The sequence below is a fragment of the Lissotriton vulgaris genome, chromosome 6 (genome assembly GCF_964263255.1).
Source record: "Lissotriton vulgaris chromosome 6, aLisVul1.2, whole genome shotgun sequence".
NCBI lineage: Eukaryota > Metazoa > Chordata > Amphibia > Caudata > Salamandridae > Lissotriton > Lissotriton vulgaris.
In genome coordinates this window covers 1168295062-1168321822 of record NC_141694.1, presented here as the reverse complement: position 1 = coordinate 1168321822, position 26761 = coordinate 1168295062, and the positions used below count along the sequence as shown (strand labels likewise).

At 43.4% G+C, this 26761-nt stretch overlaps 1 protein-coding gene across 2 annotated transcripts in view; it reads left to right on the top strand.

Annotated features, from left to right (window-relative positions):
• KMO (kynurenine 3-monooxygenase) overlaps positions 1–26761 on the top strand; it is a 473316-nt gene that overhangs the window by 353784 nt on the left and 92771 nt on the right. For both annotated transcript variants that reach the window (XM_086927255.1, XM_086927254.1), the window contains one exon: positions 20450–20521. In XM_086927255.1, coding sequence (XP_086783381.1) covers positions 20450–20521 — 72 coding nt within the window. The remainder of the gene's footprint in view (positions 1–20449; positions 20522–26761) is intronic.

Below are 26761 nucleotides of genomic sequence, written 5' to 3'. Positions count from 1 at the left end.
TCACCACCGTGGCGGGACACCTGGGGCTCGCCGACTGCTCTACACCACCACGGGGGTCACCAGGTGTGGTTACCGCTCGATCCGGGGGGGATCAGCGGATGTAAGCTGTGCAGGGTTTCCAGGGGCTCGGGAGCTCTCGGCGAGCGCGTCCTCTCAGCCCGCCATCTTGGCCAAGACCCCGGGAATAATTTTTTAAGAGAAAGGGGCCTTGCTGCTTTCACATGCTCCTGCATTGGAGGGCTGGGAATCATTTGGTAATAGCAAGGGGCCTGGCTGTTTTTAAGGTGCTGATCTTGTAGGACATTGTCACCTTGGCCCTGTGTCCTTCTCAAGAACAACATCCTTCCACCTACATTCCTTGTGCATTTCATGAAAGGGCAGTGGCGCGAATGTGGGCCACGCCCACGAAAGTTGACCTTGCCCCGCGAATGTGCGCCACACCCCACAAATGTGTGCCATTTTTTTCGTCAGTGCCCGGGCCAAATTGTGATCCCAATGCGACCCTGGTGAGATAGCTTGCCCGCTTGATGTACACTGCGGGTCCCTGCAGAATACGGTGACATGAATAGTGGTAGCAACACATTGGAGTGGCCTGCCTGCAGAGGGAAAGAGCAGTGCCTGGGGCCACACCAGCATTGAGAGAGTCCCTTTGCTCACCTTCCCAGCCCAGAGTGGGACCCAGCAATGCCAGGAAGACCTCGCCCTCCCTACTGGAGTACAGGTGTCGGGAGAGAGGATAACTGTACTTGCTTCCTACCAGATCAAACGAGAACTGTGGCCAGGTGGCTTGTCCCCCTCCCACCCCCCCTTCCCCACACAGAATCACCAGCAGTGCGGTAAGCCCAGTATCTGCATCTGCAGCAAGTGTTGTGACCTTCAGTCAGAGGAAATTCTGCAGGAGCTGTAAAGAATAGCATTGCAGTGCCACCTAGTGGGCATTTGGAGTTATAGCACCAGTTACAAGTCAACAATTTGAAAGCCAACGTCCCAAAACACTGGGAAGGCTGCTGTGGCCTACAGTCAAAGTGAAGTGAGCGGGTGCTTCATGCCCTTCCACGAAAAACAAAAATACCCTTGATCACTGCAATGCCCTGCTCATTATCAAGTAAGAAATAGAGAGTCCTGCAGTGTCTTTGCCCCAGGTAGTAATCAAAGAGACAATGCCCTAAAGGAGCCAGGACGGGTGCCGAGGGGATTGCGTGCCACGCTAATGGCCGCTTGCTCACCACTGCAGCGCTGAAGAAGTGGTGTGCTTCAGGACTCACCAGCCAACATCTGCCAACAATGAGGGAGTAGCTAGATGTCCTTACAGGGTAGCCTACACGCGAAGCTACCATAGGCCCGGGTAACAAGTATCAGAAGGAAGTGAGAACCTAATCTTGCGACGGCGCTCTAAGCAGCCACAGAAAAAGACTGTTCAGAAAGAGTGCCATGCACACCCAAGTGAACTGTCTACCCTTTGAAGGACAAGAGTCTGCAAATCCCCACTTAGCAAAAAGCCACAGGAAGCCCAAAGCTGCCACAGGCAAGCACAGCACAGCCAAGGTAGTGATGGCAAGGCCAAATGCCTAAGAAGGATAGAGGGTATGTCCACGAGGAAGAAGAAGGGGCACGGCAGCATAAGCATCCGAACCACAAGCTGCAGCACCTGTGAAGGGAAGGCATATAGGGAGCCAGCCAGGCCCACCCCAGAGAGACTTAGAAGCTTCACAGTTGGGAGTGGTCTGGCAACTACCTCACACATGCCCAGTGTCACCAGAGCTTCCATGAGAAAATATGTAAGTAAAGAGAGTATCTACATCTCCACTGCAGAAGCACCACCCCTCAGTGGGCCAAAGTTTTCAGGGAGTGCTCTCAACACTGTCTTAAGACTGTGTCGTACATAGGCCCCTTACCATTGCAAAAACAAGGAGACCCTCATCTCCCACAACAATCCTGAGTTGCACCTGGAATACCTTATCGAGGAGAATAAAGGTATGGAAGAGGCTGCAGACCAGATCCATCAAAGCACACCTACCTCCACGGCTATCCACGAAATGACTAATGCACATGCGAGGAGATGCCCATTTCCACAGACAGGACTGGACCTGTGAGTGGTCCAAGATGATAGAAGATGCAAAGTCCAACGAATGTGACAAAGCTGGCATGAGGTACCAGTGAGGAGTACTGACAAAACATGATCTAACACCACCTTGCACATGATGAAGAGAACACTTGCAATGCATAGCAGGATATTACATCACAAGCAAGAACTGAGAAAGAAAGAGAAGTGTGTGACCAGACCTATCAAACTGACCAGCCGACAACAGATGAGCAAGGGCAGAAGAACAAAGTATGAAGAGAAGGAGAACTCGTGCCACTATGTGAGAGTGCACCCCCAAACACAAGCCAACACAAGCCAACCCCGGGGTGCAGTGATGTCACTGGAAACAGCTCCGCTTGAGTACCCAATGTAAGCCACATGAATGAGCGCACCGCGTATCTGCCCCATGCTTCAGAGTTCCACTGTCCAGCCACCTATCAATGGCAGCTTGAAGCAGATGGCATCCTTGCTAGCAACTTCACATGCCAAAGATGAAGAACCACACCAATGACGCAATAATTAAAGAGGCCACAAACTTCCTCCAGCCATCCGTACACCTGCATGTACATACAACTGGTCGTCCAGGCCAAATAGCAACCAATCCATCATTGTCATGTGCATCACCACCACCCGTGGAGCATCAAATAACCAGACTGGAGTCCTGTACCACTGCCGTACCAACTGACAAGAAGCTCGAGTGACGATCTGAAGAACCACTGACTATCTGCTCACCTGGCTTGCATCCTGATCCCGGTAGCAAGAACGCATTTTGACGAGGACTCATCTACACCTGAGGTAGCACGAGCAACTAGGTAGTGGCTCCTGGGCGGTCTTGCAGCAGAAATGCAGCCGCAGCGAAGCCCACAAGGAGTCCCGTGGCAAAGCAACCAAGGGCCCTTCCCCAAGCTCAAGAAATGGATTTGCCGCACCAGCGGGTTCCAGGAGGTAGCCAGGCCATGTAACGGATACTCCAACAGATCACAGCACACCAAGACTGTCTTCAGTGGACGAAGCAGCGCCATCATTAAACCGTCACAGTGGTCTCTGACCACGCTCCTAATGCACTAAGTTTGAACTGTTTGAAACCAACTGTATCACCGCAAGAGCATGCAGGACAGTCCAACAGAGTGTGAGTTGACTTTGACCCAGCTGACATGCTGGCAAAGAATCCTGACTCCCTCTACACAGTGTTCGTGCCCAGCGGAGGCTGATTAAACCATGGATGCTTGCAGAGATGCCTGGGTGCTTCCTGCTGCACCTGTCTACTCCTGTCCTGCGGACTGTGTCTCGAGGCTGCAAGACTAAGTTGTGTATTCTGTTTTGTTTTATTCCCCACAGGTTGGACTTGTTTTGGTTTTTAATAAAATGTGGTAGAAATGTGGTGGTTTGCCGGACATATTCTAGTGTTTCATACCATCCACTTCCACAAGGGCTGGTTTCTACACCCACCCCACACCCATCTACCACAGGCATCACAAATGATGTGGGCCTGTTAATAAAAGGGCCAGAGAGCTCGAGCTAGTGGGCAGTTCTTAGTACCACACTAACGTTGTCCGTGTCACTTATTTACTTAGTATGTGGGCCTAGAGCCCACAACATACCAGGAACCAATGATGCCGAACACAGTACTGAGCTGTCAGTTGGAACTATATTGAGTAAGGTTGCAGGTAATTCAATATTGTGAATAAAAATAGCATCTCTAGAAATGCTTGAACGACTGCTCCTTGAATAGGTTGGTGTTTAGCTGCTTTCTGAATGAAGGTACACGCTGGTGGGTATTGTCTTTAATTAAACAAGAACAAATCCCAGCAACATTGCAATGTACAGTTTTAAGGTAGAGAGAAAGATGCAACCCTATTTAGGGGCATATTACCAAGGGCATTATCGCCGCTTTAGCGGGAATTTTTCCCGCTAAAGCGGCGATAATTGTATCGCCCTATTACCTAGCTGTCGCTAACACCAGTTAGCGACAGCTAGTAGGAGATAGCGGGCATTTAGGTGCCCACTTTGCATGTCAGCGATAATTATCGCTAATGACGTGCCAAGATGTTAGCGACTGGAAACAGTCGCTAACATCTCTGTCTCCTATTACCAACTTTTTGAAATTATCGCGCTAAGCGCGATTATCTACAAAAGCTAACGCCTGCCCAGAGCTGTTCTTAGCCATGTTATCCAATGGTAGGTGGATAACATGGCTAAGAGCATTTGCTCGGTAATGCATGAATATCACTGACTTTACAGCAATTATTCATGCATTTCGGCCGATTTTTATCGCTTAGGGGATAAACCTTGATAATAGCAAGACTCCTAAGCGATAACAATCGGTGGAGCTCGGCGATATTAATATTGCCGCTAAACCAACATAGCGATAATCATTGCTAGTTGTTGGTAATATGCCCCGAAGTTCAGTGACTGAAAAGTAAGAGCACAGACTTGATCAGAGTCTAGACAATCAAGAAGGCCAACACCTTTTTATTAGTTCACCAGGAGCTGTATTACAAAGAAGGCCCTCTACCCCTGTTTGTGCCACGGTGCATCTTCAAATTGGTATTCCAAGTGCAAACAGAGGCAGTGCGCCCTATTACTGATAACACCCTATCCACAGAGCAACTGTAAATTCGTGCATGCCTGTAGCACAGTACATTACTAAAAGCCGAAGTGCCTGCTTAAGGCAGCTGCTCCCTCTTTCACTGTGCAGGCAGCAGAGTAAAAGACCCCCCAACCCTGTGAGCAACTGCATCCGTACCATACTTTTTCTCGCATATATGTGCTATGGCCATACTTGAATATGTTCCCCTTTTTGTGTAGATACGTTGAGTGATCCCCAGTGCCTTACGCTCCCGGATCCACCTTCCTTATCATGCCGGAAAGCAAGATTTAGTCTGATATGTAAGTCTTATTTAATTGCATTTTCCCTATGAATAATCTCATTCTTTAAAACTACGGACTTACACTATGTTGGCATTTTCCGTAGGAAGCATCGCTCTCTCTGCGGACTCTTCCTGACCATTGACCATTAAGCACTGATTAAGTCAGGTATGCTTTATACACGGTGTGTTCCCACTTTATTCTAATATGTTGCAACTATGATGATTTCTAACGAACAGAGCAATAATATGTATCCATTATTAAGAGGTTGCTAGCCCACACCCCCTTCGTCCTGATGAAGACCCTGACGCAAGGATTTCATTGATTCCTGCCTAATCTGGGGTCGAAACGTCGACAAATCCCCCGTATAACACACAGCCCCTCCTACCCACTACCTCTGTATATTATGGAACGCAGGGCATGTGTACCATGAAATATTGTATTATACTATGACTGTTTTGTTATACATTGACTATTGAATTTTTGCGAATTTTTGATATATACTTGCTTTTATTGTCACTATTCCCTACCTGCACTACCCTCACGATCTCACATCCTCCTTACCTCCAGGGGCACCATTATAACGATAATGTTTGAAACTATAATTGTTTGTCCGTCCTATAATGTGAATAAAACATTATAGACGCATTTTTTGTCTAATTGACTTAATCGTATGTACATTTAATCACTCCTCCTTAACTGGGACCCCTTCCCTCTTAGTGCTGATACTACCCAGGTCCCAGTGACTTACTTTGGGTATACCCCCCTTTTTGATACTATACTTCATGCAGACGCTGGTCTGCGAGGTCCTTTCCTTTAGAATTCAATTCTATACCCCTGGGTACTCACACACCATGGTCGAACGTGAACTACTCTCTTATTCCGAAGATTACATAGAGAAACTCCTAGACAACCCTGATAAAATTTTTCTATCCACTGACCTACCCACTATAGATTTCACTCTAAAAGATAAAATTCAACGCTTAGAACGACTTGAAAAGAAATTGATCCGTACCCGCTGGCACGGGCATCTACTCACTAGATACCTGAAAGAGAATATTATTCCTATTGGCCTACAGATAAAGATTGAACCAGCTATCTTTGTCGAAATACCCAAATTTAAGGAAGGATTTAGCCACATATCAAATAATTGCTCTCGCCATTGAATGGTGCTCGGCATAGAGACAGCTGCCGAACAGATTCAATTACTGACAAGTGAAATCAAGACACTCAGAGCTGAGATTGCTGTCGATGCTAACCTTGCTGGTGCTAAGGAAACCCTTAACAACTTGGAAGCTACATTGAAGGATTTTGATCTTACCACTCAGAACCGGAAACTAGAAAAACTTGCCAGAGACATCAGGCTATACGACAAAAAGAAAACATATCCATACCTTCAAGACGACTATTACAAACAAGATAATCAAGGTCGCTTCATCAACAGAGGACGAGGGAACTATCGTGGCAGAAGAAATTACACCACCTTCTCCAACTCTTCCTACAGCTCGGAGGGAGAGCAAGAATTTGCTGGTCCAAGCCGTCCTTATAACTACCAAGAATACGGATACCACTCACCTCAATTCCTCCCTTTTTTAGGACAACGCCCCGGACCATGGCGACCCCCGAGAGGCAGAGGGAGTTACTCCAACAGAGGCCAATCAACTGGGCAGACCCTGAATACCACCAACTGGGAATCTGGACGCGGCCAAGCTCAGAAACAGGTTCACTTTCAACAAGAACAGCATGGCGAAAGAACCACACGCAACAAGACATATCGGTGGTAACTGATACACCTGCGACTAATCCCATAGTCAACATTTCCAAATACACTCTGAATGAACATAAACAACGCGCACTGAGTAAAGGGTTATCATATGTCCCTACGAACAGACCGGATCCATTTACAGTCCGCACTGAACTTTTCAAATTCTTTAGAAAAATCAGGCTCAAGTACTTCTTCAGGAACGCTGGACCATATAAGAATCCATCCTATACTGGCCTCAGGACTCCTTCCACTTTTGTTCCACCTTCATGCACTATGTCCAACAAAATCCTGGCATATGAAGCAGTGGTATGGAGAGATGTCAACAGCATATTACTTAACAAAACTTACACCAAATATAACACCAGCAGGGTGGAAAAAGCTGCTCTTCAATCATTGGCTAAAAATACACAGGTTGTCATCAAACCTGCTGATAAGGGTGGAGCTATTGTCATCCAAGACGTTTCAAAATTTGAATCCGAAATCAAACGCCAACTAATGGACGGGGTCAGCTATCATAAACTTAGATCTGATCCATCTCAGGCAATAGCATTGGAAATTCTAGAAATAACTCAACTTGGACTTGACCAAGGATTCCTGTCGAAAAATGAATTTGAATACCTCAATCAACAACACCCTCGCCTGGCAACTATCTACACACTTCCCAAAATCCATAAGAATATGGTTGACCAACCAGGGCGCCCGATTGTGTCAGGGTGTGGTTCCATACTTGAACCGCTCGGCAAATATATTGATTTCTTCCTTAAACCTCTAGCGGAGGCAACACAGACATATCTGAGAGACACCTTGCAGACGATTAATCTTGTTGAAAATGTACCATTTAATCCACTTACCCACTTGCTTGCTACCTGTGATGTGGTATCCCTCTACACCTGCATCCCTCAAGAGGAAGCTCTAGCGGTCATTACCAGATATCTTCAACAAAGACCGGCACCTATGCAAGTACCCACTGAATTCATTACAGCCCTGCTTCGGATAGCCATGACAAAAAATTTCTTTACATTCAAGAATGAATTTTTCCTACTGACTCAAGGAGTGGCGATGGGGACCCCTTTTGCCCCGGATGTAGCCATTCTATACATGGCGGCTTTTGAAGACAGCACAGTACTTAATATCCAGAATCCTTTCAGAGACCATTTACATCTATGGGTTCGCTATATCGACGATATCCTGTTAATTTGGTGAATCAATAGCATTAACAAGGTTCCATACTTGGCTCAATCATCAGCTACCTCACCTACAATTCACTCTAAAATCGGACAATCAAACTATTGACTTTCTTGATATCACTATATATCAAAATCAAGGTCATCTTTTAACAACACTATACAGGAAAACTTCAGAGAGGAACTCCCTACTCCAATATAACAGTCATCACCCCCGGGCACTGAGAGACAATCTCCCTTTTGGTCAGTACCTACGTATCCGTAAGAACTGTTCCAACAAGGAACATTATCTTCAACAATCTGAAGACCTAGCTGACCGTTTAAAAGTACTTGGATACCCCAGGAGACTTGTCACCAAAGCCCGTAAAAGAGCCTGGTTCTACCCTCGTGATGAACTTCTAAAACAAAAAGACTCCACCACTAACCAATCCGACCGCATTGTCTGTGTCACAACATTCTCTACTAAGAGTAATCAAATCAAGAAAACCGTCAACCGCCATTGGCAACTCATCTCGGATGACATAAAACATCCAGGGAATCCCCTCCACGCCTTCAGGAAAGCGAAAAGCGTTAAGGACTATGTTGTGCGATCTCTTCTTCCCCGTATGGAGGAACCCACCATAAGATCGCTTTGGAATCTCCAGCCGGTCACAGGCCATTACAAATGTGGTCACTGTAAAGCCTGTGATACGACTATACAGACAAATGAATTCCAGCACAACCAAGCCAAAATACCACTCAAGACACTGACAAATGGCAACACTTCAGACGTAATTTACGCCATTGTCTGCCCATGCAATCTCATCTACATTGGTCAGACACAACAGAAGGCTAAACTACGCATTCTGCAACACATGAGCAGAATCAGGTGTGAAGCAGTAGGTGCACCTCTGGTGGAGCATTTCAGATCAGCATCACATCCTCCTGAGAGCCTTAGATGGGTTATAATTGAAAAAGCTACTTTCGGACCCCGGGGTGGTAATATCACTACCATTTTGAATATCCGTGAGCTCAAAAAGATGTTTTTCTTTAAATCGATACAGGCAGGCCTTAATGAACATGACAGTTCTTTCTCGCAATTGACAACTTTACCCTGAGACTCTGTACTAACTCTGATTACTCCTATCCATACTCTGCTAAGAACCAGCTATACCAGGTCTTTACCGTCATGTGACAGGTACAGCTGTGAATTCTATCTTCCAACTTGTACCGGATTCTGCCAACCATTATCTGGATTCAATTTTAATACATCTCTGACTAACTAGCATGGCCTTTACCATCATGCGATAGGTACGCCATGCCAATCTGTCTTTAATTCCTCATATGCACCTTTATAATTGTTATGGGTATACTGTGCCGTAATATAATGTGTTCTGTTTTAACGATTCCGGGGCCCTCCCGAAAATGTCAATGTGTTTCCTCCACCTGAATTTTGCCCTGTAAGGGACCTTTGTGTCAGTATATTACTACAATACATGACGGTCTCGATTTGACCGATTTGCAATCACCTTCTCTGAATAAATCCAACAGTCGCACTGTCAGCTTTTCCTTCCCCAGTCAGTTTAATTTATTTGATCCATTGCCCTCCAGCGATCATTCTTCGCTATTTCCTTGGAATATAAGACACAATGAGTCTTTTTTCCAGCCCCATTGGTAACGTGTTACTGGTGTTACTATGACTACGACCATATCAGGAAGCTCGGCATTCCGCCTCGAGGCTCCCGAAGAGACGTCGGTTTAATCTAACGTCGGTAAGTCTACCGATCCCCCGCTTCCCATTTCGGAATCGCTCTGGATGATTCAGATCACCATATTGATTACACTGCCACTCTTTGTCATTTGTCCAGTTTACGATTCCCGACTAACCCGGATGTTCGTAACCTCAACGGGGACGCTCCAAATTTCTTCACGTCATTCGGTAAGCCGTCCCCCTGCCTGACCATACTTTTTCTCGCATATATGTGCTATGGCCATACTTGAATATGTTCCCCTTTTTGTGTAGATACGTTGAGTGATCCCCAGTGCCTTACGCTCCCGGATCCACCTTCCTTATCATGCTGGAAAGCAAGATTTAGTCTGATATGTAAGTCTTATTTAATTGCATTTTCCCTATGAATCATCTCATTCTTTAAAACTACGGACTTACACTATGTTGGCATTTTCCGTAGGAAGCATCGCTCTCTCTGCGGACTCTTCCTGACCATTGACCATTAAGCACTGATTAATTCAGGTATGCTTTATACACGGTGTGTTCCCACTTTATTCTAATATGTTGCAACTATGACGATTTCTAACGAACAGAGCAATAATATGTATCCATTAATAATAGGTTGCTAGCCCCATCCCCCTTCGTCCTGATGAAGACCCTGACGCAAGGATTTCATTGATGCCTAATCTGGGGTCGAAACGTCGACAAATCCCCCGTATTGCACACAGCCCCTCCTACCCACTACCTCTGTATATTATGGAACGCGGGGCATGTGTACCATGAAATATTGTATTATACTATGACCGTTTTGTTATACATTGACTATTGAATTTTTGCGAATTTTTGATATATACTTGCTTTTATTGTCACTATTCCCTACCTGCACTACCCTCACGATCTCACATCCTCCTTACCTCCAGGGGCACCATTATAACGATAATGTTTGAAACTATAATTGTTTGTCCGTCCTATAATGTGAATAAAACATTATAGACGCATTTTTTGTCTAATTGACTTAATCGTATGTAAATTTAATCACTCCTCCTTAACTGGGACCCCTTCCCTCTTAGTGCAACTGCATCCGCCTGCAGACAGATATCTGTGTGGGTCCATAGGTCCCTCTTTCCCTATACAGAGGGCTACCCCTGTTTTCCTTTGTCAGGGGCTTCCCTCTGGGGATGTACTGTGACTGTGCACCACCCTCTTCTGGAGCACAGTGAGTGCGCCCTTTGATTGCGCCCTTTGATTGCCTCTGTGTCTCTGCACCCTCGTCCAGAATTCGAAGCGAGCACAGACTCAAAGTGGTACTCTAATTGGCATGGGGCAAGGCAAATGAAGGAACACCCTGTTAAGATAATTGCAGCACTGTATGTGCACCAGTGCTGTGGCCTAATGGCTAGAGCATCCAACCTCGAAGCTGGGGAACCGGGTTTGAGTCTCAGCAGGGACGCTCAACATCCTATGATTCTGGGCAAATCACTTAATCTCCCTGAGCCTAACACAAACAATGTATGTGTTCGTGTGTAATGAAACTGGTGCTCATGTAATGCGATCTGATATCTTCAGGATGACTCCACACTATATAAAAGTAAAAAAAAAAAGTACAAACGCCCAGGCCCTTCTGTAATACCAAAGTGCTCCAGGGCACTGTACCTATTATGACCCCAGAATCCTTAATGTGCAGAGATGTTGGTGCCATATCACATAAAGTTTGCATGGGAAGAGATCAGTCAAGACACAATTACTGCCCCAGATTTGAGCTGACTATTGACTTAAATTGTTGAAAAGCTGGATTCATGCTATTTTACTATCTTAGACAGAGAAAAATGGTTGCTTATCCCAGGAAAGTTCAAGGGATGTGCTGTGTATGGCTAAATATGTGGAAACATTTAGCAACATATCTAAAGTAAACAACATAACACAATAACATACATCAAGCAATAAGCAATATAGCAATATTTAAAACATAGGGCACATTACAACAAAACAGTCAAAACAGAGTGCACCACAACTACCAGAAACCAATACTAAACAGCATCAAAACAACGCAACACATCATCACCACAACAAAATACCACACAGCAAGTGTACACATTACAAACTATCACCTCCAGAATCCAGTTTTCATAATGGTAAAAGGTGCTAACTCTGCCCTAACGTACCACCAAGGACATGACATAGCTACAGGGAAAATGTTTTGTGATCTGCCTGCTGGTGTTTTTCTTGAGCAAATTGTACATATAGTGCAGCAACACACAGACAGAGTCACTTGTTTATCAAGCTGTATGTTGGGAAAATTGTTCTCTGCATGGCATTGTTAAAACTGTAGGAATTTCCTTATAGAATTCTCGGCAAACTGCCTGGTTTTTTTGCCAAGGAGCTCGACCATCATGCAAGCCCGTTAGTGATAACCTTATTGCTGTCCTATTTTGTCAGCTTCAGGGCTTAGCTGGTTTTCAATGCCAGTGGATGCCCATTTTGTACTCTTTTTGTGTGAGAGTGACTACTGTCCTCTCAGACAAGGCCATGCAGTGACTCATAATTGTGACATCTTGTTTGCAGTTAAAGGACTGTGGGGCATATTACCAAGCAATAGTGATAATTATCGCTATTGCTTGGTTAAGACAAAAATTTACCGCTGAGCTGCGGCGATTTTTATCGCAGATAAACCTTGGTATTACCAAGGTTTATCGCAAATGCGATAAAAATCGGCCGCAATGCATGAATATCGCTGAAAAGTCAGTGATATTCATGCATTACCGAGCTAATGCTCTTAGCCATGTTATCCACCTCCCATTGGATAACATGGCTAAGAACTGCTCAGGGCAGGTGTTAGCTTTTGGAGATATTCGCGCTTAGCGCGAATATCTCCAAAAGTTGGTAATAGGAGATAGCGATGTTAGCGACTGTTTCCAGTCGCTAACATCTTGGCACGCCCACTTTGCATGTCATTAGTGATAAATATCACTGACATGCAAAGTTGGGCCCAAGATGGTCGCTATCTCCTACTAGCTGTCGCTAACTGGTGTTAGCGATAGCTAGGTAATAGGGAGATCATTTTATCTCCGCTTTCTTGGCTTTTAAAGCCACAAAAGCAGAGATAACCCCCCTTGATAATATGCCCCCGTGTTATTTTATTTGTACCCCTATACCGAGACTGACCACAGACTCTCCCTTATTTGGGCATTTGCATTCATCACGTTTCGGACATGTATGTTTGAAGGCTGTTGGTAACATGCATAAAGTGTGTGTGTCACTGGCGTGTGATGGGTTATCATCTGTGATTTAACCACAACCTCTCAACTCAGTCCACCAATGGGTTATAAGGTCAGTACTTGATTCATCCTAATTGTAATATTCATCTTCGTCGACTGGAAAAAGAATACAGACAGATAGTGGCGCTTCTGTGTGTTTCCCATTCTTCACCAGATTGGGCGTAAGTCTTGGAAGTTTGCAGGTTTGTCTTGCTGCTTAACTTATGCTGAGATAAGTAGACCTGCACAGTAGCTTGACTGCACCTGACAGAATTAGTAATCACATCTGAAAGAAGGCAGCTCAAGGTCCAGCTGACTCACAAGACAATTGTGAGGACAGCTCGAGAAACCCAAATTGCCAAGAAGTCACACAGTTATGCCTTCCTGGCTGGGAGAGTTCCACATACCTGTCAAGTAGCTGCTACATCACTTTCAAGAGTCAGAAGGCATGAGCTTTTTTCATCCATCCTTCTGCTTATTTGTAGGGTACCAGTTTCCAGGTTCTGTTCTCACAATTTGTTCTTAATAACCATGGTACACTAATAAGTACACTGACGTCAGGCCCAGTCATCACTAGCTGCATTATTCCCCAGTGATACTTGGCTTCTCTTGGAGACAGGGCCTGTTGTTTTGCATTCCTGTGTAAAACACAGCCCACATAGGACACTGAGACATGTGTAAAACCAAGAAGGGATTTCTGGTGACCAGGAACAGTTTAACTGGTGGATAGAGCAGTGAGGTATTGCAGAGATTGTGGGAACTATTCACATACTACAGGGGCTATTGACAAGGTAACATATTCTTTTGAGACATTTACACCAGTTTTCTTTGCTTACACTTTTGAGAAACTTTACACTTGGATTTTGGGACTAGCCTAAAGTAGTAAACTTACTCAAAAGTGTAAGAGTAAATTCACATGGAGTGGACATGGGTAACACTGGGGATAGCTCTAGCCGAAAAGAACATTGCAAGATTCTGGGGCAGCACATGTGCTGCAACTGATGGACTGGCAGAAGGATATGGACTGGTGTATGTTGGCTGAAAGAGTACTGTATGAGGGCCGCGGATACCCACAAAATGGGTAAACATTTAGGGGCATTGGAATGAATATTGAGGTTTCCTTTGTGATTATTTTGCTTCAGCTGCTCTGGAAGGGTTGGGGTCAACCTTAACTATTATCGGTACTGAGGGAAGAGGATAAGAAGCTGTACGTAATATCGTATGCCGAGATGTTATTTAAATTGCTGACCATGTCGGTCCACAAACATGTTTTTTCGGAGTTTCTTTCTAAAACATCAATAAAAACATATATAAAAAAATGTAAGAGTAAATTGGACATGTAAATTACTCATAAGTGTAAGTTAACTTTTTGAATAGCTCCTGCCGTTTCTGAATTGCTCCCAGGTCCTTTAATTTGGTGGAGATATGCAAGTTATGTTATTCTTTGTAGAAATGTAAACTTGGATTATGTGAATAGTCAAAAAGTAGTAAACATACTCAATATGTGTAAATTACCTTTGTAAATCAGGGCCTTTGTGTTCAGTGACAAGGTATGCAAAGTGATTGTGTGTTCAGAGACAAGGTAAGCAAAGTGGAAACACCTCCCATGACGTAATTGCCTACTTGCCCCTGGAAAAAGGTTGCATTTGATATTCTGGGTTACATCTAGGGGGAGAAGGGTCACCAGAGTATCTTGGGTTTGATGTATATGTTTTCAAGGTGGGCACTGATAGCAGTGGAAGGAGATATTATTTCAAATCCTGCAAAAAGTTATATTAATATATCTTGATTTTGTTCATTTTATATCTATCTTTAACTATCTTAATTTCTTGAATGTGAATCTATTATGCATGTCACCAGGGAATGGATCTCAGTGGCAAATTGGCTACCTATCTCATCTGGAAAATATAATGCAGTTGCAAGGAATGATTGATGGGCAAGCTTATTTTCTAGAGTATATAATATTGATGTGGGTTCTGAGTGGGGTCAGTTAGCTGGGGCTGTTTTGGCTTTTGTACTTCTCACACACTAAACATATTGGGGCACATTTATGTTGGTAATGCGCCACGTTTGCGTCACGCAACTGCGGCGTAAACGTGGCGCATCCCTACGACCCATTTACAACGTGACGCATCTCGGCAGATGCGCCACGTTGTAAAGCCCTGCGCCACTTGTGGGCGTTCCGGCGCAGGGTGGGCGTTCTGGGGCAGGTGCGCCTCGCAAAAGTGGCTGAGTGAAATCTATAAGATTTCACTCAGTCACTTTCAGGCCTATGCTGCGTCAAAACCTTGCGCTCGCTTGAAGCAGGCGTAAGGCTTGACGCAGCATTGCACAGATAGAGCACCCCCGATTCTTGCAGGAGCTGCGTCGCTCTTGCGACGCAACTCCAGCAATGCGCCACCTTTATGGCACAGATGCGTCACGCATCTGTGCCGTTTTTGCCCCATGGTGCGCCGCATTGTAAATGCGGCGCACCATGGGTGGCGAAGCAGCGGCGCAAAATAACTGGCGCATCCCTGGGGATGCGCCAGTTATCATAAATCTGCCCCATTCTATTTTGCATTTAGCTACTCATTTTAAATCTTCATAGAATAGCTACATTGTTGTTTGAGTGGTCACACTTTTTATCCAGAGCATACTTGGGTACCACAGACAGCCACTTCAAAGTTAAACTTTAGAACCTGCATCCCTTCCTGCATTCCGTCAATCAACCCTGTCATTTACTATGGGGCCATATACTTGTGTAAGGACCCAATCCAACTCAAATAACCACCCATACCATGACATTAACCATGGATTTCAATGTTATCCTGATTTGTAAGGCCTAGCACAAGGGGTTATAAAATACTCAAGGTGCATACAGATTGTGTGTCTATAAGCCCCTCCGCTTATGGGAGTGTAACTGGCTTGTGACCCTGACACACTAGTAATAAGCAACATTGCCCAAAACAGCTATTGTCCAGTTAACCTCTAATGGCCCTGCACTCGTAAAAAGTCTTCCACTTCAAAATGAAACATTGGAATGGAGAACTAGGGAATAGCTTGTCTAAAATAATAGCATTTTTCATGTCAGCATAATTACAACCCAAGGCATGGTTGATGGAGTCTGGGCCCACTTACACAATACCACTTAGTTGACAATATTTATCTGTGATGTGAGAGGTAAGGGAAACACTTTCTTTTCAATCTCCAAATACAATTTATCCACTTTGGCTATGCAATAACTCAGTTTGATACCAAGTCTCAAGTTAGTAAGATTATTCCAAATTCAGACTCAGTAACAGATTAGTATATATTAGTATGAGCAGTATCATATAACAATGCAATACAAACAAGAGGAAGCCAAATCTTCTGAAGCGATGTACCCTTCATAATAGAAAGTAAACAATGAACTCAATTATTGCTATGTAAGTAATAAGGAAAAATAATTTTGTGTTAGATTGAATCAATTTGTCAACAATAGGTGGCATTGATCCTATATCTGTCCATACACTCTTCTCAGGCGACAACCCTCAATCTTAAGCAGAGATTTAAAGTAAAGTGAAATTAGAAAGGTATCAGCTGCAAGAGTCCTCCGTAGAAGAAACTCCCAACACGTGTCAAGTAGCATAAAGCCACACTAACTGAAGGAGAGGTCTGTACCTCAAGGTGTCCTAAGTCAGAATGCCAACTATCTCTCACTATGTTGCATCATAATATCAGTTACATCTAAAGAACGTCCCACAAACTGTACTCAGTAAATTTCCATACTATCAGCACACACTGCTTTCTTTACACTGCCTTGCCATTCTCATACATAGTTACTCCAGCCATCTTTGGTCTTGTTTCTTTCTCCCATGAGAACGCTCCTCCCATCTTGTTATCGCATTTCTTCGTACCAGTTGCTGCTTCACATACCTCCCTATCTACTAAGAACAAAGACCCTTTTCTCTCACTTTCAAAATCTTATCCACCTGCAGTGGGAAATTCAAAATACATGCAACATTTCTACTGCAAGAAAGAAATATGGATTCAAATGTTAACTGGAACATGACCTCGAATTCAAATACATCTCAAGCCCACAAGCTAGGCTAAATTAACATCTGCACGGATTACATTATATCCACTTCTCGTCACACACAAAAATCGAATTTTCAACATATGCTTTAGAAATGAACATAGTAATGAGTGTTCTTTTAGCAACGAGCAAATTTACTGCGTATTCGTGAACACATTATCAGACATTTCTCATGAAATAGTAATACATAAGCACCACAGTTCTATCAGTTACGTCTCTAAACAAACATACATTTAATTAATTTGCAAGGATAATGTAAATATGCAATACCACACTGTCATTTTTAACATTAATCACAGAATACACATGAGTGCGGTCTACAGGTGGTTATAATGCACTCTTAATGCATCTCTTGGGGTGGAGTCATTTTTGCTCTACTCCATGGCGACAATGATAAAACAGTGCAAACTGTATGTTTCCCACAACCATCAATGGTGTTGCCCGTCACTTCTACTAACAACAACAAAATAACACCCTGGATGCTGAAATTCTGGATAATAATAAAAGTGTTTGAGTTTACTAGTGTGAGCAGTTCACATATTTTTATGTCTAATGTGTTTCACAACAAACGCATACTCTAGCTCTTAGAATTCTTTCTGGTTCACAGGCTTCCTGTTTGAATCTCTACAAAATGCAAGGAATCAAGTCTGGTTGTCAAATATGCACAATTGTCTTAGAGCGAGGAGTTACAACAATACTGTGTTCCTTTACTTTTAGTGATTTTAGATTCAAGCAATTAGCGCAATTTACTTTTCAAAACAAACCCATATTAAACCACTGCCATGATCACAAATACACAATTTAGAGAAAATTAGGTCACTCTGCAATAGAAGTAGGGGCGAAAAACTGGATAAAATACTCCAACAACTAGCTTGAACTATTCCTTTTATGAAAAATCCTTTTCTCCTAATAACTGATAAGAGTGGTTTTCACTACTTTATTCTGCTACCTTTCAAGGTCATCCTCTCGCCTTTACTGTGTCTTCACATAGGTTACCCAAAAGATTCTTCACACAGAGCACAGGCCGCTCGCCTCCTTGAGTGAAGCAGAGGGAATGCGCTCAATGAGGCTAGAAAAGTTTATTGTTTCCGTTAATTAAAACCATAACAATACATTTTGTAAAATCAGACACTACGAATAAAACTCTTAATGTTTTCCTACTTTTTGTTTCTCTAAACCATAAAACTTTCCGTTTCAAGTGCAAGTATTTTAAAAAATAGTAATTTTAACATACACAATGTCATATTTTTAAAAAGGATCGGAAACGTTTATTGGTCCATGTGAAGTGTTCCTCCTGATGTTCTAGTGTTGTTCTGTGTTGTGTTCGGGAGTACACTCTACTTCAGAGTTGGCCGTCCTGTTTCCCTTTTGTAAGTAAGGCACAAGGTTACATTTTAGTGCATGTATATGAGCTAAGAGGAACTTTATTAGTTGGCAATTCAATGGAGTGTCAGTTGGATCTAAGGTCGCCATGAATGCCGATCTGCACGTTCTTATGCCTCTGGAGTTCATGGCTTTTTTTAGAAAGATGCCTTGTGCTTGAGTTAAGTTCTGACAAATGCAGATAAGATGGATGAAGTCCTCCCTGCTACTCCCACAAAGTCTGCAGTCTTTGGGCCCGTCATGGACCCAGGTTGGCTGGTCCATGATGGATGGGAATTTACCCAAATGTTGGGCCATTAGCTGTAGTTTTCTGTGGACCGGAAATGTAATTGTTAAGTATGGAGCTGAAGTGAGTGATTTGTAGTTGGATATTACCATTCAAACATGTTTTCTCGTGCTAAAAGTGGTTTTGTCCGCTAGCAGCGAGTGGAATTCTGCTGATCTGTTTATGGCTTGCTTAAAAGCCGGGTAAGGCAGATTGGTTTCCCAGATTTCTCTTGTGCAGGTGTTTGTTAGGGCTTTTTTAAAGAATTGGTTGTATGGGAACTTTGCATCATTTTCTATTTCGTCCCACAAGGCCTTATTCAGTTCCGGGGCTGCTATGTTCTGTTTCAGGCTGTACCAATGCTTGATAGTTGCATACTTCCTTCCCAGCGTTTCATATATTACTCCAAATTCTAATCTGGTCTGCGCTGGTGAAGCTCCCTGATCAATTTGGAAGACTGATTTATAGATTGCCATCTGTACTTTTGTTAAGCAGGTCCGCGTCTTTCCCATAGAGAGCTGTGCTGCCATATGATAGCGTAGGTAACATTTTGGCTTTTATTGTTGCCAGTAGGGGTTTGTATGATGGCCCTTAAGCTTTTTTGTTAGGGACCTGAAGGCGAACGATAAAGCGTTTGCTCTCTGGGAGATGTAGGCTTTTTGCTGATGGCGATTGTGCCGATTGTCAAAATAAAATCCCAGGTACTTGTAATTAGGCACTGCTTCTATCTTTTTACCCTCCAATTGGGTATGTTGATTGACCGTCCTTCGTCTGGTGATGAGCATTTTTTTACTTTTTGAATGCACTCAATGCTTAATTGAAAGCTCCAGTGACATGTTGCCACATCTGAGAAGCTCTCACTACAAAAAGAATATTCTGAGTAATCTGCTACAACATACAGGGCACGGGTTCAATAGCTGTGGTGTTCAGGACGCATGCAGGTTGGAAGCCCATCCAGTTTACAGTACTGCACGCAGGGTCGGACTGGGAAGTCAAAACAGCCCTGGCAATTTGGTCAGTCCAACCCCAGTGGGAGGGGACAGGGGGCAAGTGTGAAGCACTGCTGCTTTTGTTACTGGGGTTCAATATTGCATCACAGCTGTAAAACAGGCCCTCTGTAACAAATCCCTCCCCCTACCTCTACAAAACTGGCCCTCATCCTTCCAGCCTCCTGGGGAAATGCCTAAGGCCCTGGAGGACCAGTCCGGCCCTGTCTGTGCATCTGATTGACACTCCCACACGCAAACAGACCTTTATTACGGGAGAGAGCTGCGATAATGGGGAGGAATGGTATTTTGAGGGTGTCGCGGGACGGAAGGCACTACCTGAGAGCTGGGACAAAATTTGACTGCCAGATGTTAGGTCCATTTGAAATGAGAGACTAATGGGATCTCCAGGGTCTCCCAGTGCATTCAAATCCTTCTGCATTCAGCATGTTCTCTAGATACGCTAGGACTGCTATTGTTATACCCATGTTTATATTTCTGTCAAGACCAAGGGGCCTGTCCATATTCTACTTTTGAACAGGCTTTAATGAGCAGAAAAGAGATGGAATCAGCAACGTAATATTTATCTTAGTACCATCTTTTTAAAACAAAAGATAGGGCTTACCCACTTTTTAAGGCCATGTGAGTTGAATTCATTGTGTTGCAACCATCTTTGTTTGGGATACAAACAGCAAAAGACACAGTAGCATGACTGGCATTCATTTCAACATGGAAGCAAACACCTCTGTTAAAGTAAGAGTACATTTGCTGGTGAATATTCCCACGCATTTGCACAGAGAAATAGTCAAAGGTAGCCTAGCGACATTTTATTGTGAGGACTGCTGATGCATTATGTTGCTACTATTGAACAATATGTCCTTTCGTCCTTTCTCTAGTTTGCAATAAAGCCCAACTATCTCCACATCTGGCCCAGGAACACTTTCATGATGATCGCGCTCCCTAATCTGGTGAGTGGCCCATTGACTGTTTCCTTTTCTTTGGGTGTATGCATTCAGTTTAGCGTGTGCTCATGTTGCCTGGGTCGCCCGATGATTGTTGCCAAAATCACCTACTGTCCAGGTGGAAATGCTCATTCGGGTCAGACTTGCTCCATGTCTCCTCCTCGTGGTAACTCAGTATTTCATTCTGTTTCAAATAAAATCAGCGGGGGTCATCTGCTATGGTGGAGGAGTGTCGCACCACCTGCCAGCAGCTACAAAAAATAAAAAATAAAACAATAATAACCCCTTGTTTATTATCATTTTATTTTTTCTCTTTGAGCTGAGGCTTGGGTGTTGGGCCAGGTTGATAAGCTGTTGGAGGAGTTGGTTGCACTTCTATTCAGTCTCTTCCAGGCGCTCTCATCCAGGTCAGGCATTTTTCTCAGAAACTGTGAAGGTGCTTGGATTGCCCTTGTAAGTATAAACAAGGACACACAAGTCACAAGTGTCATTGATGCACCAGTAGGTGGGCCTAGTGCTATGAAATGGAAGATGAATCCAGATGTATTCTACAATGGTTCCCAGTTACCACTAGGAAGTAGTTTATACTTAGCTGGTTGTTGCTGATGATTCCATTAGTCAAAGAGGAGGTGGGAGGAAGAAGCTTTAGCGAAGGAAAACACAATGTTGGAGCCCATCTGATATTCTTATTGTTGGGTAGTACAAATATTGTATCATTCAAGACTGCATGTTATGATTGCCACATTCTGATCATCTCAAAATACTCCACGCCTCCCAACATTCACTGACTCATCCAAGCACATACACAACACATGCACCCCACATAACACAAGGTAACAGCACAATTTATATCCCTTGAACCATGGCATTTTGATTTCTTCTTACTCCGCTTGGCAGCATCTATGAAGGTTGGGTGGGTGAAAAGGAACAGCAGGACTTTCAAATGGTCCTTGGCTTCTGCTCACCCTTCTGTGTGGCCAAGGATACGAAGTCTTGTCTTTTGTCAGTAGTAGGATTAGCAGCAACATATTCGTAAGAGATGCAGATATTTTTCCATTTTTATACGCACAGCGCAGTGTTTAATAGTCAACCTGTAAGAACGTGTATACATTGTTGTTGTACCCCCAAATTTCTTGTGGATAGTACTCCCTATGTGCTACTTTAAAGACAGCATGCCACTGCTTTTTTTAAGCCCCGATACTATGAATAACCTGACACTTGATTGGTAGGTGTGAATTATTCATACATGTACACTGTAAATTAACAGTCAGTAGGATGGTACCTGTCTATTGACAAGTACTTGGCTAGTAGATGTGAATTATTCAAAGCCAGTACACTGTGAGTTGACAGCCCATGAACAGGATCGCACCTATCTCGTTATAGGTACATGGCCTCGAGGTGTGAATTATTAATAAACAGTATGCTGTAAATTGACTGCTCATGCACAGAAACGCATAAGACTTAGCGTATGAGTACTTCTGTTGTGAGGCTCTGGGAAGGTATGTAACATTTCCCCAATTCTGAAGTCTCACAGATAGGCAACTTCTAAAGTTATATTTCTATTAAGTTCTAACTTCGGTTTTGTTAGTATGTCTGGCCCCATTCCCCAACCTTAACCTGCTAGACTGACTTTTGATCCATACAGAAGGTTAAGTCCAATATTTGACCAGCCAGAGACTAATGCTCTATTCAACCACGTGCACTAGTTGGCCACCCACCCTTGAGCTCCATGTCCTGAACCAGGCCCAGTGAATGAATTTGCTATTTTGTGTGATTTTTTTCTAATTTCTTTATCGTTTCTGTCTCTAGCTAGTATAATTTTAAATGCCTTAACATATTTTTTTAATCTTTTGAGCTGTACCCTCCATTTTTATAAAATTGGTAAACTCTAGTTATTTTGCCAAATAAAACAAAATTTGAACTTCCACAACTTAAATAAAAAAGAAAGTAGTTTGTATAACATACAGAGGGCTATTTTAGTCAAGTTAAGCATGTTAGTATGACTCAATCCAGAAATACCTCATTCATGCCTGAAGTTTATATTTTCCTATACTTTGGGTGGCTACTCACTATCTTTCTTTAAAGCATATATTATAGAATTTCGGACATAGTATTTTTAATGAAGAACTGTGGAGATTGTATTTCAAGTGAAACAGGAACTGAAGATCGGAAACCCATTGTTAATTCAGAAACGTTTTCGATTTGGAAACATAGAGAATATTTTAATGAATAAAATTACACCTTAATAACAAAAATCCAATCTGTTGAATCTAAGTTATGAGTTTTTTAAAGTATTATGTAAAAATAGCGCTAAGAGTTGCTAAGCACCAACTGCGGATAGGCGCGTAACACTGGAACTAAATCACAAGCTGACATGCTGAAACGCAGGCCGGATACAGAACCAAGCTTGTCCTGCTGGGATTTTTACCTTCCGACTTTGTTTCAGGATCTGTGCAACACTGCTTTCAGAGCTCTGCGTTGTTCGACGTCGGATCTGGTGACTCGCGCAGCTGTGCAGTGCAGCAAGGCTCTGCAGGGCGCTGTGTTACTTGGTACCGAATTTAGGGCCAGATGTTGGTCGGTCGGTAACGGCGGAAAATCTGTATTTTCGGCCGTTACCGACCGGTTTACAAGTTTTGGCATGTAGGGGGCAATATTTTACTGAATCGATAAAATTACCAAATCGGTAATTTTACCGATTCGGTAAAATAAAACATCGGTAAATTTACCGATTTGAAGCCACCCATATGTAGGTGGGACTCTTCAGAGTCCCAGGAGCGTTAACAAATCGGTATTTTACCATCAAAACCAATTTGATGGTAAAATACCGATTCCGGTGTGCATGCACATGTGTGCATGCACACCTATGTCATGTGACAGGCAGACCTGCCCTTAGGGCAGGTATGCCTGCCACATGGCACCTGTGCCTGTTTTGGGGGTGCCAGAGGGTGTCAAAGTGACACCCCCTGCACCCTTGTGAATTCTTTAATTACCGATTCGGTAATGCCTAATCATTCCTATGGGCTTCAAAGCCCATAGGAATGAATGGGCATTACCGATTCGGTATTTACCGAATCGGTAATTAAAGAATTGTTAAGGATTCGGTAACGAATCCAGATGTTGGGACCTACATACCATTTACCGATTTTGAAATACCGAATCGGTATAATTCGGTATTTTAAAATCGGTAAATGTTTTTTACCTACATCTGGCCCTTAGTGAAGCTTTTAGCTGTGCAGCAAGGCTCTGCGTCACTCGGCTTCAGATGAAACCTTCAGTCGGGATCTTCTCAGAGTAGGTCTGCAAGACACTTAGGGCCATATGTAGGCAAATGGCATTTACAGAATCGTAAATACCGAATTTTACCAATTCGGTATTTACAATTCGGTAAATGCCATGTAGGTAATAATTCGTTAACAATTACCGAATCGGTAATATTCGGTAATTACCTAATCGGTATTTACCGATTCGGTAATTGCCATTGATTCCTATGGGCCCTGAGGCCCATAGGAATTAATGGCAATTACCAAATCGGTAAATACCGAATCAGTAAATTTACCGATTTGTCAAGGGGGACAGGGTGTCACTTTGACACCCTGTTTGCACCCCTGATTCTGGCTTGTGTGCCATGTGACACACATACATGCCCTAAGGGCATGTATGTGTGTCACATGGCACAGGTGTACATGCACAGATGTGCATGTACACAGAAATTCGTTATTTACCATGCCATTGTATTTCATGGTAAATAACGAATTTCGGAGGGCCTGTGGCACTGTTTCCAGTGCCACCTACATCCCAAATTACCGATTCTGCACATTTACCGATTCGGTAATTTACCGAATAGGTAAATTTACTGATTCGGTAAATATACAGAATCGGTAATTTACTGGCCCCCTACATCTGAAACTACAAATACCGGTCGGTAACGGCCGAAATCGGCCGTTACCGACCGGTATTTGTCCACCTACATATGGCCCATGGTCACTTGGCATCAGATCAGGTGAAGGCCTTGAAGCTGCACGGCTCTCCGAGGCTTTGTGTCGCTCGTCGTCGGATCTGGTGGAAACTTCAGTTAGGAAGGGAGAAGAGCACTCTTACTCAAGGATCCAGGAAGTCCCATACTCAAGGATCCAGGACCTTGCGAACAGAGCTGAAGGTCAGGCCTCACTCCCACAAAGGCCAACAGAGGGTTCCAGGTTAGGTCTAATTGGTACTGGTCAGCGGGAGAGAATGAAAGGCCTCTGGAAGCTTTATGTGTCACTGCAGCTCAAACAGGAGGTCAGCCAACTGACCCTTGGAGTCACGTCTGAGGTCCTGGGTTTAAGGCAAGCAGGTCTAGTTTTCCTCCTTCAAAAAGCAGGACAGTTCTTCTGATTCTTCTCAGGTTCAGGAGTATTCTGAATGTAGGTTCCTGGGATGCAACTTTTATGCCCAGTGCCAGCCTTTGGGTGAGGGGCACCCATTGTCTAGCTCTGAAACTGGGTCTGATCTGTTTTTTTCCATTCCTTTGCGTATGGCTACAGTCTCTAAAAGGAAACAAAGGGCAGACAGGCCCAGGTATGAGCTGAAATTGCCAGTGACAGTTAGGCATCTTCTGAAGTCGTAGAGGCTAGGTATAGCTGTCAGACTACCCTTTAAAGCTTAGGAAAATAAATCCCTTCCCCACACTCAAAACCAGTGGTCCACTGTCTAGGAGGAAAACACATCACAGGAGAGCCATTAACAGTTCGGTAACCCTGGTCACTGACAGTAAGGCAAATTTTGCTTGGACAGGAAAATGCTAACTTTCCAAAAGTGACATTTTCAAAATAGTATTTAAAATCGTAAGTCACCATTAAAGATAATTTCAAATTACAACTAAAGAGAGAGCAATAAGTACTTCTCCAGCTGTTTCTAAACTGAGTTTAGCAATTATGAACTGTAGTAAGGTAAACTAGTGTTAATTTATGGGAGGCCACAGCCTCGCCATAGTGAGAAAACGGTTTGGAGATGTTTCACTGCCAGGACATGCAAAATCCAAAACACATGTCCTACTTTTTAAATACCATGCACTCTACCCTATGAGCATTTAGGGCCTTGATATGTCACCTCCAGGGTGATGTATCAGTATTTAAAATCTCATTCATTAATACGATTTGATTGTTATATTAACTATCATAAAGCATCAGGAATAGAAAAAGCATCTTTGGGTCTCTAGTTTTTTCCATACACAACATTTTTTTGATCTCAATTATAATCGAATTTCGCCAATACACAAAGTGTTATCTGACAAAGGAAGAAATATGGGGAAAAGTAAAAGTATTTGAAAGCACTTAGGCAAACCCACAAATACAAAATAAATCACCCCCCAAACAACTTCACCTTACAAGATATAGATAATCTAATAGAAGAGATAGGACCGATTCTTTGTCCTGCTGCCCAAAAACTTCAAACTCTAAATCACGTAACCTGCCTAAAGTTGCCCCTTTATTTAACAAAATGGGCACCTCATCAAAGCCTCAGAGCACTAAAGATCCTCTGGATATTCCCTCTCAAACTCCTACTTGTAAGGCTCCCTATTAATACCATGCTTGCCATCTGATTGCTGTGTACGTGAAGTCTCCCCAGAACCCAAAACAGTCTGTCCAACTTGAGTTCCCTTGGAACCCACAATAGTGTGTTGAAACCGATTCACAGTGCTGTCCTCAAATGTAGAGTCCACTACTGAGCCTTGAGAGAGGACTATCCGCACAGTGCATCCCGTAAAGACTGTGGCAGAAAAGATCAAATAAATGAACCCCGGGAAATTATTTCTATCATAAGGACTAAAATTATGGATCTAAGAACCAAGGTATGTGTACTTTCAGAATCTCTTTATGCATGGTCAGTCAGGGAATTCTGAGAGATTTCTAGTTGCCCTTCTTTATTTATTCCTAGGCTTCCTCCTGGAATAAGGAAGCCTACTCCCCTTCCGTTTCAGTCTGCTCACCTAGCGCTTGACTTAGAGATCTCAAGGGGATCTGCTAGCCCTACGTTTGGGAAAGACCCTTCCTACTCAAAGCTGTGTCTCCCTAATATTACTAGCCACAATGCACCTACCATTAATTTCCATTCTGAGACTTCAAATGGCCTGCTAACTTCAAACTTGGTAAAGGCCTTTCCTATTCTAGGATGAGTGTTCCAAATATCATTACCTCTAATGTACCTACACCTAATGTCTTCATGCCCCCACTAAAGAACGCCAGCAGACAAACCTAGACTCTG